Below are 13437 nucleotides of genomic sequence, written 5' to 3' on the forward strand. Positions count from 1 at the left end.
GTGTAGGTCCATTTAGTCTCATATTAGGCGGCTTCTTCCCTCCTTTTTATTGAAGCACATACTTTTTTTCCATAGCGATATTTGGCCTTCGTTGCTCTCCCTGATCTCCCTCTCTCTCTATCTCTCTCCCCCCTCACTCTCTCGGGCGTCTCTGTTCTTTTCTTCTCCTTTTTTCATTCTCTTCGACCTTTCATCCTCTGCCCCGTGGCCTGCGGCGGTGTGGGAAAGAGGCTGGAAGTGACAGCCTAATTATGAGCTGGAGGCCTGTTTATTACTCATTAGACAATTCACTGTACAGCCTCTACTAAATGAATAATTTTGTATATATTAGTGAATCACAATATTAGGTCCGCCAGCTATAGCCCGCGCTGAACCCATGCTGCTCTCCGACAAAAGAAATAAACGCGACACCAGGAGGTTCTTTAATTTCATCCACAAAAGCTCGTGAGAAGATATGACAAGGAGAAATTACAGCGAGGGCGCGTGGGAAAAAAACCCTGAAATTTGCGCACCTGCCTCCCTTTTAAAAAACCCGTCGTCCTACTCCCACAGCATGGCGTGTGTTTTAATGTACGAATGCAAGCTTGACTCGGAATGGAGTCTGTTGCTTTATTACTGGTCCGTCATCGTTTGTTTAAGTAGCCTACATCTTTGTTTCACGTGTTGATGTTTTAGAAGAGGTTGGCCAGGAAAAAAGACTATTGAAAGTGTATGGCGCGTGATTCATGAAAGGCTCGTGGGCAGATCATAGACGTATTGGGCCACAATAATCAGTTCCACAAGGAGTGCACGAGGAGCTGCTTGAGGAATGAACACGACACTTTTGCCAGCGTGGCAGATATACGCAAATGTCACAAGATGGAATGCTACGGGGGAAATTAATATGGCTTATGCATAGGCCTATATATATATTATTTTGTTTGCCGCCCACTGGCCGAGATAATTCTAAAATGAAAACAAATGTTCCGTCCAAACTCAACCACTATTTTGGAGCACTCCACTTCACTATTCATTTATCATATTCATTTGGGTGCTTTTTTTTTTTTTACAATAAAGACATACATTTACCTCAAATAGAAATCTGTTTGTCTCTTGGAAATCCTTATCTAAATAGGCCTACAAGTCGCCCAACTAATTAGACCGTTTTTCCTGTCAAATAAGCTCCATCAGGAAATGTCACTTTTTGTCATTTCTAGACAGAAATATTTCTATGAATTACTAGGATATTGGATTGTGATTTTTGGTTGTCCGGCTAATTATTCCAATAAGTTAAATAATGACAACATCTCCATCTCAAACGGACCGAGAGACAGAAAGAGAGAGATTCATTTTGAATCCAGAACGTCTGTTCCGGACACTGACAGTCTCCCAGCCTGAAGCGTGCTGCCCATGTGAGAACCAAGCCTGGCTGAACTGTGGGATCACAAATCCCCGGTTCTCCAACACATCCACCCATAGATGTCGCTGCAATCTTTCACATACACTACTCGTGCTCAAAAGGCTCTTGCTCCCCAGTGTTCCAAATGTTTAAATATTTAAAACACATTTTCGATTACTAGAAAGGAACTAAAGAAAAATCTAGTTGTGCTGTTACAATGATAACAATAACAATGGGTTAATAATAGTAATAATAGTAATAATAATAATACTAATAATAGTAATAATAATAATATGCTTAAGTTGATATGATAGGCATCAAATGGTATCAGTAGGCTATTAAAACTTTGTGTCTGTCATTGTTTAGCTAAAGATAATGAAGACTGACACCATGCAAGTCACCTAGACATTTTCTCAAAAGTTTACATCATGCCATCTCCAGTAATCCATAGCGCAAAAGCCATGTGCCGGGTATACACACTCAGACACAAACTTGCTTCTTAACGCCACAATTTCTCTGCACTGTCATTCCAACGTCCGTTTCTTTGAGACATTAATAATTTATCGCCGAATCGACTTTTCTTTCTGACAGATTAGATTCGAAGCATTTGATTTTGTTTGGGCAGGGCGTTCCCACATTATTACTTAATGACCAGCCCAGCTGCCTGCGTCCCTTTCCCCGCTCAGGAACCATCTGGCCTGTGATTAGCACTACAATGCGCGCCCCCGACAGACACTGCGGCAGTGCGCTGCAAGAACACACCACTACTATTGAATGCTCACTCGGCTCCAGCTTCTCCTGTCAAAACAGGCAAATACATCCCCCCCTAAAAACAACAAATGAAAGCCTGTAAAATATTGAGGTGCTATTTTTTGTCGTTTAAGTAGCTAACTTTCTGACAGTAGCGTAGTAAATATAGACAACCAGTAAAATTGTTGTTACAAAACCTGTTTGTAAATATATCAGTATTTTATATGTACCTATTATGACGGCAACTATTGTCATATTAATTATGGTTCAATAATAACAACAAATATAATAATAATAAGAAGAATAATAATAACAATAATAATAATGTTTCCGCTTCATAGCAATAAAAACTGTTATTGTATTTTTTTTGTCACGCAACACAGAGAGACATGTTGTTTAAATTTATGTATAATTTCATTTAGTTTATTAAACAAAATATATGATCTGAACAAACTCCGTCAACGCTCTATTTACAAATTCATTGTATCACTGTATTTACAAAGGGAAAGACACCAACACGGGAAAGACAAAAAGCCAACCAAACCTCCCCAGGAAAAGGGTGGATATCACGGGGGTTTTATGTACAGTAAGAGAGAGAGTCCTTCCTCGGGCTCCTTAAGATGCACTCCCTTGATTTTCTCCTTTCTTTCTCTTGTTCTGATACACGGGCATGTTTTAGAGTCCGCTCATGAAGGCAAACAGTCTCTTCTCAGACACGCAGTCTGAATCAGGCGGAAGACAGGGCTGTCAGAACTCGTTGCGTCGCCTCTTGTTGATTTCTGGGGCTGTGGGATACAGAAGGCACTTTTAAATAAACGCAACTTTGGAACAAAACCATTCAGCAGGAAGCCTTTATCAAACGCCGACAACAAAATAAAACCTATCTGTGCTAATATAAAACTGTCAACGTCTGTCTGCTGGTGATGTCACATTCGCATTTACCGCTGCTCACTGTTCTGCCTAATGCAATTTGCCTTTTGCACCAAAATTGGCCATTTGTCACAGAACCCATTTCCTCAAATAATGTGTCAAGATGGGTCTCAGAAGAGCCGTAGTGGGGCATGATAAAATCAGTCTTTCACTGACTGCTACTGCTGGGCAGAGGTTTGAGGTAAACGGTGGCACTTGAAAGCTGGGAAGCGTTTCCCAGCCGGACGGCTCTGGGGGCGGCCGTTCCCCGGGGTCTTTAGGGGCTGCCGGATAAGTAGTGACTCTCCCGGGAGAAGAAGGGGGAGTAGGGGGGCGCAGGCCTTTTGTCACCGGGAGAGCTGAAAGTCTTTTATTCAACCGCATATTTCCCCTCAGCTAATGTTGTCAGCCATGCGAAAACCACTGATGTAGGAGTAAGACATGAAGTAGGAGGGCTGCTCTGTATTTCAGTTAAATATAAATAATGATCCAGCGCGGTAAAAATGTATAATGAATATCTGCATAACTCATAGATACTCAATAGATCACAAAACCACATTAGGTTAGTAGCCTATACAACTAATGCAATTTATTTGACCTGTATAAAGTTACACATCACCACCAACGACAGTGATGATGATAATAATAATAATAATAATAATAATAATAATAGACAAATAATAATAATAGACAAATAATAATAATAATAATAATAATAATAATAATAATAATAATAATAATAACAATGCACGTTTCTTTTAGGCGAAATGCTAGTGACATAATTGTTACAACATCCTTAGTTTGCAATAGTCTTTTCAGTAATGGGCCTACCTTTCATGGATTGGTCGGAATGATGACTTCAAGGGTTGTGTTGGCGATTCAGTTCCTACATTTTCCCGATCTGAAATAAGAGGTGGTGGGAATGAGATATAAAACCCCCTTTCTCTTCTGCGTGGCCTTGTGTTTGTTCAAAGTTATGGACAAGCGGTATTACAAAATACACGAGAAATATTGTATGGCCCTAGAAGACAGCAATTAACCTAGGTTTGTTTAGACCTACATTTGAAAATAAAACATAAATATCCAAGTATAATTGCAATTTGTAGCCTATAGTGACTGTAGCAGCAGTAGTATACGTTTCTATATAGTTTGGTATAGTTGTTGCTGCAGCTGCTACTTTAGGTGGTGTGTCATGCTAGTAGCCCAGGCGAATGGGGCCTAGAGATGGGTACCTGAGTGTTTGGGACTGAGATCCTCTGGACTGCTTTCGCGGCTTAGCGACGCTACCGATGACAAGAGCACTGCGGAAGGCTGCTGCGTGTGGAACTGGTGGCTGTGGTGATTATGGTGATGCTGATTTACTCCCAGGAAAGACCTGACATTGAGCAGGGAGTTCTGGCCCAGGAAAGCGCCATTTGTCCAGTTGTGAAATTTCCCAATCTGGCATGTGTAAAGTCCGTGGCTCGACAGGAAGGCCGGGTGCTGGAGCTGGGCCGCTGTGGGACCGGTAGGGCCAGAGGGTGACGTGGGTTTCTGAGAGCTGTCAGGGCTAGTGGCAGTCTCTGCTAAGGACCATATTTTTGGCTTATTGTTCACCGGAAGCGGAAAACTGCCCGGTTCACCCGGAGACAGTACCCTCGTGTTGTTGTTGCTGTCAGATGAGTCTTTTCCCACAGAAAGAGAGTTTTTAGATTTTTCGAAAACCTCGTGTGCTTGTAGTGCAAGAACCCGCCTTTTCTCCAGGTTCTCCAAGTCCACTCGCTCGCGGGCCTCTGCCTTCTCCTCTTCGTCCTCGTTGCTTTGATCTCCGTCGTTATCGTCAATCTTATCGATATCTATGCTTTCCAGATCAATCTCCTCCTCGTCCTCGTGCTTGTCGGCGTCACCCTCGTTGTCACTGCCAAAAATGTTTCCATCTTCGTCCTCTTTACTCCTTGCCCCCCACGTCACCTTGTTCTCCTTCTTCAGCCTCCTCCTGGCGTTGGCGAACCAGGTGGACACCTGCGTGAGGGTCATCTTGGTGATGATGGCCAGCATGATTTTCTCGCCTTTGGTGGGGTACGGGTTCTTCCGGTGCTCATTTAGCCAGGCCTTCAGCGTGCTGGTGCTCTCCCGGGTGGCATTCTTAGGCCGGGCTGGGTCACCGTACTGAAACTGGCCGTATGGGTAGAAGGCCGGAGATGTGTGTGCAGCGAAGCTGGCTGGATGTACGCCTGGACTGTCTTTTAGGTCATACTGAGAGCCCTGGTGCAGAGAAAACACAGTGTCAATGTCTCAGAATGTGGAGAACATGCAGTTTTTAAATGTCTCTAGACGACCAATCAAAGTTTACTGTAGTAGGCCACAAAGCCCACTAAAGTGGTTCTCAAGTTTGAGAGTGCATACATGTAGCTAATATGGCTAAATGGTAAACTGAGCCTACTTTAAACCCTCCAGAGGTCTCAAAGCAGACAGATATTACGGCCATAAGCATACAATTAATTATTCAGATTTTTGAGTAGATTTACTCGGGGAAAACAGTTAAATAAAAATCGCAATAAATATGTCGTCATGTTCTGCATATAAATAAAGCACGCATACACTGAATAAAATACGCCCTGAATATCGTCTATATTTTTGCGATGACGAATAATTATCTGTTCGGGGCTGAGCTACGTATTTATCTTTGGTGGGAATGTAGAAACACGTCCAAGTGCAGCGCTCCTAGAAGTTTGGTGTTCTAATGCCTACAGGCATGGTCTAAAACCAACAAGACCTTCAATTAACAAACTATTACAGCGCTGACAATATTTCAGTGCTGAAAGAAAACTCAACAAAATGTATTTGTTTACATGAGTAGGCCCATCGAAGACCAAAAGAAAATGGTAAACATTAGTACAAAAATAAAAATACCAAATACTATCCTTTCATAAAGAGTAGTCTACCACTTTGCACATTTTGAATAAAGAAGCTGATAGGATTTCGGTGAATTTATGCAGGCTGTATGGAAGGCCTGTAAAATTATTAGGCTGTCGACAAAATTAATTATCGAAATTTGCCTTTCCCTTTGTTGTTATGCCAGCACTGTTTCCCAAAAAGGGGGTAACTATTACATATTTGGCACCCCGCTTCTTTTTATTTTATGTTTTTCCAAAGTATAGCCTACTTCCATGCTTTACGCAAACTCACATCGAACATGTGACCTATTGCATCTGACAACAGCAGCCTACAAAACAAATGTAACCCCCCCCCCCCCAGCCACTTCTTCTTGAATGTATTTTGACATAGTAAGCTCGCTTTTAAATCGTGCAAAACAATCAGTTTACGCAATAATCTTCGCTTGTGTTTTCTTTTTAATTTGTAACGTTTAGTCAAATCCAAATGAACAACTTTCTTATTTCAGAGCTACGTACATGGGTAACCCATGTGCACACACAAAAAAGTCATGATCAAAACGGAGGTCTTACTTGACATTTAAAATAACATTAAAACAAATATGCGCGATATAATAATAAAATGCACAATATTCTTACCATTTGCGAAAAGAGCGCCAGGTCGGCGCTAGTGTAGGGAAGGAAAGCGCTATAATGCTGGGCTGAGTACGGGTTGGCATACATGCCCAGCACCGAGCTGACCGCAGCAGCAGCCGCCGAAGGGCTGGACCCGATCTCAGCGCTGCCTCCGCGGCTGGAGGGAGTCAAAACTCCCGGCCTGTCCCCGCCATACACCGCTTGGGAGGCACTTAAATACTGTGGGTAGCCCAGCTGGGGGAAAGACATCTCCTCGGCCACGCCGTGCCCAAAACGAACAAAAATCAAGACTCCACAAAAAAAAGGCGAAGGAAAATAAGTCAAAAGTTAAAAAGTGCCTGAACACGGAAGGAGCGAAGCGACCGAGCTCTTTCTTTGCGCGGCTTCAAATCTCAGCTTCTCGTCTTGCAGCAAGTCCCTTGGATGTGATCAGATCAACTATTGAGCTCCAACTGATGTGTCTGCCCCTAGGTCCCGGGCTGATCTCTCAGATACAATGTGAAGTTGATGCTTTGATTGGCATTCCGCTTGAGCTGCAGGCTCCTCCTCGCGCGCCCATGTGCACCGAGTATTGGCTGCGCGCGCTCTCCCGTGCTTCAGTATTGTATGCTAAATGTTTAGCATTAGAATCCATTCAGCGGAGTCTTTCTGCTCTGTGACAGCCTGTCTACACGATTTTACAGCTGCCCAACACCGGCAAAATAAACTCGATAGCTACATGGAATTTACCTCGCATTGATCCAAATTGTTATTAACGGTGGAAGTTCATCCAGGTTTTGGGATTTAGCATTTTCCTCAGAGGTATCAATAGAATGTTTATATTTCCATGAGGTTTTTATCAGCATTATCGACACCGTGAGTTGGCACACAAGCATGCTCTTTCTGTCAAATGTCATGACCATGTAGCCTGTACCCGAATAATTTATCTACAGGGAAAATACTTTGTTTTGCACAATACAATAGGCAGATAAGTGAAAGTTATTTATTTTACTACATTTAAGATTGAACTGTCATCTACTTTTTTTGTCAAAATGTCATTGTACAAGGGATTTATTTTTTCTTCTTTTACAGTAGTTTTTTTTGTTTGACTTTTTCGTGTTTTGCTTTAAATAATCAACCAACCTAATCCCTGTAAGTCTATTAAAGTTTTACACCCAGACAGAAACTTTTGATGACTTGGCAGTTATAGTGACATTTTAACGATTTCAATGTGATTGCAAAGAACACACAATTACGTCTGACTCCCGCATTCTTCTTATTCAAGAAAGATGTCACACACACACACACACACACACACACACACGCACACACACACACACACACACGCACACACACACACACACACACACACACACACACACACACACACACACACACACACACCGAGAGAGGGAGCAAAAGAGAGGGACAGGGGTGAGATGGAGAGAGAGCGAAACAGACGCAGAAGGGGGGCTTTGTATATAAGTTCCATTGTTAACTCCTAAAAGAGATGATGCGTGATACGAAATGCCGAGAGCAGCGCTTTAAATAGAGCAGAGGCACAGTTGGAAAAATGGCAAAGCCACAAACGTAAGAGAGGAGACTTATCTCCCTAACTGCGGTCTGACTGTTAACGTTTTGATTTCACAGCCATGTGGTCGAGCAGTTGCAAAACAATGATCTTAGCTAATTCCGTCATATCTTTTAATCATCACAAATACGGCGCGTGTGCTCTCCCGCTGTTAAATTGAAAGAGGCTTAACGTAAAACACCTGTCGTTGGGAAAGAGATAAACAAGGAGTTCATATCGAGCTAAATGGAAAAAATATATAGCCTTTCTACTGCGCTGGCTATTGAGTAAAAAACGGGTTGATGAAAGCTGATGTTTAACAGGCAGGATCCTGAACCTCTTTCGGGTAGATAGTTTTAGTTTAGAGGAAGGAGAGGTGCACAATACCTCACAATACCCCCCCCCCCCCCACACACACACACATACACACACACACACACACACACATACACACACACACACACACACACACACACACACACACACACACACACACACACACACACACATACACACACATACGCGCGCGCGCGAACACACACACACACACACACACACAAACACACACATAAGCCTGTTCCCTTGTCCTGACCACTTGCCCTTTAAAGTGAAAAAGGACTGACTCGTGTGGGGGTCTGAAATCAGGCGATTCTAAGTTCTGGCCGTTGAAAGGATATTGTAGATTTAATACTTAACGGCTGAAGATGAAGTCTGTGATTGTGATCTGCTCCAGATGGCTGCGAGTGGATATTGCAAGGCGAGGATCTGTTCAAAATATCTGAGGGCAGAGATGGCAATCAGAGGAACACATCAGAGCAGGGCGGGAATGGCAATTGTGATAACCCGCTGGAAATGTGCCGGCCTGCCGATGGCTGAGATAGCGCCCTGAAAATATCCACAAATAGCCCTGACAGAGACGTTGAGGGAAGACACATTAAAACCGAAGGAATTCGCAAAAACGTTTAAAGATAAATAATAATAAAAAAAACAACTAGGCCTATATGTTTAGGCTGTTAAACAGAGGCCTACACCATTGTCAAAATGCTGGAGGGATGTCATTGTCATTTAGCCTATTATAATCCCTTTTATATAAATGTATTATTTTTGAGTTAGGCTACTAGAAACGACACAGTTGCTCAGTTAAAGTTTATCACCTACCATGTTAAGACACATTCAATTTAGGTAATAAAATTCACTCACATCTTAACAGATTTATGGGGGCCTGTTAAAGTCTCATTATCGCTCTCCTACTCTACACACACACACACACACACACACACACACACACACACACGGCAGGATTTATCATGCAAGACCGTTATGTTTATTTGCACAGGTACGCATTTGCCAAATTCATAAAATGTAGGTAGCAACATTACGTACATACACACACACACACACACAAACACACACACACACACACACACACACACACGAGAGAGAGAGAGAGAGAGAGAGAGAAAGAGAGTGAGAGAGAAAATTTAGATAACTTTCTCTAAAAGTCTAAAAAATATAAAGCATTAAACCGGGAGTTTGGCTAGGTAGGCTATACCAGTAACCAGTGGCAGCCTTTTAAAAGCGTTTCTCCGACAGTAGCCAATTGTCTGGAGAATATCCTGTAGATGACGGCATGTATTTCTCCTCTTCTCCCGCGTGGCGTTTCCAAACCACGCTCACGGCTGCTGTTGCGGCGGAGGCAGGCGCACGCACGCACCCAACTTTTAAATGGGCGCAACAACGCATGTGCTCTCAACAAAGCAGCTTTCGCTTTACTACAACTCCAAGCCACTCTCTTAAAGACAGAAATAAAACTAATGACAGACGACGATGAATCAGAACTTCGACGTTAGATGGCATGTGCTTTCTGTCTTTTTCCTGTGTTAGAAATTCAGAAGATCTTTAATGTCAAATACATCGTGTTGCGTAGATATTAACGTTTAAGTTCCATTACGTTTTTAAAAGTAGTGAGAGAAAACATTACTTTTTAAACCATTCAGACGACATTTTAAAATAAAAGTTGCTTTATTATAGCACAATTAATGCCATAGTAGAGAGAGAGAGAGAGAGAGAGAGAGAGAGAGAGAGAGAGAGAGAGAGAGAAAGAGAAACTATAGGCTGTACAGTGTCTGGATCCTGAAGCATGGCAATGCACATTCACCCGGTACAGGTGTAGCTCCGAAACCCATAACACTGAAGATTCGCGTAACACAAATGAAAGCGCAGAACTCCATTCAGCCCGACTGTCAACTTTAAACAGCCCACGGCAGGAGATCAAAGCCGGGTGTGGGAGGCTCTTCTCTCTTTAGATTATAGCCTTTACGGTTTGAACTCCTAATGCTATTATAAGGAACCAGGACACATCTCCAGCTAGCCCTGGTTACTCGGAGGGAATTATTTTCCCGTACACCGCTAGGCAGGACTTCAGACTCAGCAATTACTGGCCCAGCGGCCCGAGTTGCCCTAGTTGCGGCGGGGGCGAGTGATTGTCCGGCGGAGGGGTGAAAAATATATGACCATGTCGATGTGATACAGAATACTCATGACTTATTTTTGTACATTCCCAACCACATTTATCGAGACATGTAAGAACGCCGCAGTTTAGTCACGGAAACGTTATAACCTGAGGTTGCAGGTTGCGTAGTCCAGTGAAGAACATGGATTTTTTTTAAGTGCCCCAAGCAGAACAGAGCTTTGCGAAGTCAAACTGGCCACTGATACCGCTAAAGCATTTGCTGTGTATGACGAACCAATGATTTCTGTGACTTGACAAGTGCATTTTAAAGAATAACTATTTTTGAATGATTAAACTGAACAAATGTTTTAGCAACGGTGGAGCTCAGCTGCTAATGTGAACTGCCGTGCTACAGTATGTGTTCATGTTTGATTATTGTAGCACTGTATGTAATGCGCATTAGGAAAGCAACTGCTGAATTTGAAGGGAATTCTGGATAAACTAATAAAACGGACCACACACTATGCTCCCACCCTCGCTCTGTCCCTCTCGTTCCTTTTTATGAGTTGAAATAAGGTTAGAAATTCCTGGTATGCTCCCTTCTCACTTTATGCAGATTATCAAATTCTATGTGCTGAACAAGCTCTCTCTCTCTCTCTCTCTCTCTCTCTCTCTCTCTCTCTCTCTCTCTCTCTCTCTCTCTCTCTCTCTCTCTCTTTTTCGGGGAGCAACATAACAAGGAAGTGGATATCAGTGAACCATCACAACTTCCACTCCAATCCCCAGCCTTGAATAATCCTCTGCTATGACCTTCACCCTCCATCCTCACTCTCTCTCCAACACACGTGCGCGCCTGCACACACACACACACACAAATGCAGAGAGAGAGAGAGAGAGAGCGAGAGAGCTCTGAACCCTCCCACAGTCTCCCACTTAAGAGCCCTTCTTAGTATCCTGTGAGAGGAATTTGATTGGAATGGCGGGGACCACACCCAGGTGTAGGCGAGAGCAGGAATTTTTGGGCTAATAAAGGTGGTGTGTTCTGCAGGTCAAGAGGCCATGCACTTTGACATGGACTTGACAGTAGAGCACATTGAAAAACACTCTTGTCCAACTAGCTACTGACGAGGAGGCTGGGGAAAGCAACGTTAGCACATACAGTATCTACTGATTTGACATTTTTTCTCCCCTCACATGCGGTCTTGTGGAGGGAGGTATAATGTGGCCGGATCCCACGTTTATTGTTTCTTTCGGTCCGCTCTCAGATATTCACACTAGCTGTTGAACTCAATAAGAATGGTTTATAATTGTGTCTGAACATGAGAGATGGGATGTAATTGTCCAGAGTTGATCAATAGATGATGACAGAAGATAGATTTGTGTTTTTAAACTGTTTTTATTTAAAAGGCATTCTCTGTCTCTCTGTCTCTCCTCAGTCCTTTCTAAACACCCCAAGGCAAAATAAATAGAACAGCATCTTGGAGTTTTTCTTTTGCTGATTTAAACAGCTTATATCTACACTAATTTATTCTTACAAAATATAAATGTTAATTCACAAATAAAAAATATGTTACCTCTAGTAGTAAACTGTTACTACTAATACTACTAACTCTAATCCTACTATTAACCCTCATCTTGTCCTTGGGGTCAATTTGACCCCAAGCCATGTTTAACATCATAAAATATATGGTTCACTTTTTTTGTTTTGCTTCAAGTTTCATGACTTTTCCTCATTTGAAGGGTACAACAGAGTAAACATGAAATTTGCACAAAAATATGTTTCCAATGTCCTGTAAAAAAAATAGTTACGTTGGTGTTCTTGGGGTCAATTTGACCCCATTTTTATGAAACATGAGGTAAATGAATATTTGACACAATATGAATATTATTATTGTAATAGTATGAGAACATGTACTTATTATCATTATCACATAAACAAGTACATATTACATATAAGTTTTTATGGCAGGTCTGAAAAAGGCCAAAAACTCAGCCTTTGGGCTGTTGACACTGGATTGGCCATATTGCCAGCCAGGGTTCCAGGGTTCATAAAGGGGTGTAGAGGGGTGGGATTGTTTTTTAGGGCTGTTGATGGTGGTTATTACACTCTTGTTAAGTACCTACCACAAAAAAAACTGGGTAAAAAAAATAATTTCAATCATTTTTTGAGAGTTTTGTTAGCTGGGGTCAAATTGACCCCAAGGATAACGAACGTCAGTAAGATTTGAGGACAACATGAGGGTTAAGTATGACTTATGATTAGTCCCATATTCTTCTTGTTTGATATGGAGATATACACTGAAATAGTAGTATTAAACAACATTTAGTATACACATAAGTATGTTGTATGTAGAGCTTCAAATAGGACAATACCACTAAATAAATAAATAAAACCTTGATTGCTGATTCAATGATTTGTCTTTTTTTGCTATCTATGAGGGGTGTTTATTTCCTTAGAAGTGTGCACATCATCCCAGCTTCCCAAATAGCATGCACATACACAATGCAGATGATGATTTTATTTTAGGGAGATTACCTTGGAGTTTCAGCTGTGCAGCAAGCACCCAAAACAGCCAGCATTTCACTGAGCCGCTTTGTCAGGAGAGAGTGGGGGACAGGACAGTTCACCACAGGTCTATGGAAAAACACAACACCAACATCCTCACCCAGATGCAGACAGTGCACACACACACACACACACACACACACACACACACACACACACACACACACACACACAGCTACTGTATAGCAACTTACCCTGCAATTTGCACTCGTGATGCGCGTAAGTAATGGCACAGTAGACCCACACCATCTTGCATCTTGCATTCATTACCCTATTATAACAGGTATGTTTGTCTTAAGGTCAATCACACATAAAACAGCAATT

The 13437-nt window shown here is 42.2% G+C and overlaps 1 protein-coding gene across 1 annotated transcript; it reads right to left on the reverse strand.

Annotated features, from left to right (window-relative positions):
• Positions 1-2540: 2540 nt before the first annotated feature.
• Positions 2541-7002, reverse strand: irx1a (iroquois homeobox 1a). The gene is made up of 4 exons (XM_062537631.1): positions 6550-7002; positions 4270-5281; positions 3869-3938; positions 2541-2913 (listed from the first exon to the last, which is right to left on the reverse strand). The coding sequence occupies exons 1-4, from the start codon at positions 6793-6795 to the stop codon at positions 2856-2858; spliced, it is 1386 nt and encodes a 461-aa protein (XP_062393615.1). The 5' UTR covers positions 6796-7002; the 3' UTR covers positions 2541-2855.
• Positions 7003-13437: the final 6435 nt, after the last annotated feature.

Source organism: Sardina pilchardus, chromosome 6 (assembly GCF_963854185.1).
Source record: "Sardina pilchardus chromosome 6, fSarPil1.1, whole genome shotgun sequence".
In the NCBI taxonomy this organism is placed as follows: Eukaryota; Metazoa; Chordata; class Actinopteri; order Clupeiformes; family Clupeidae; genus Sardina; species Sardina pilchardus.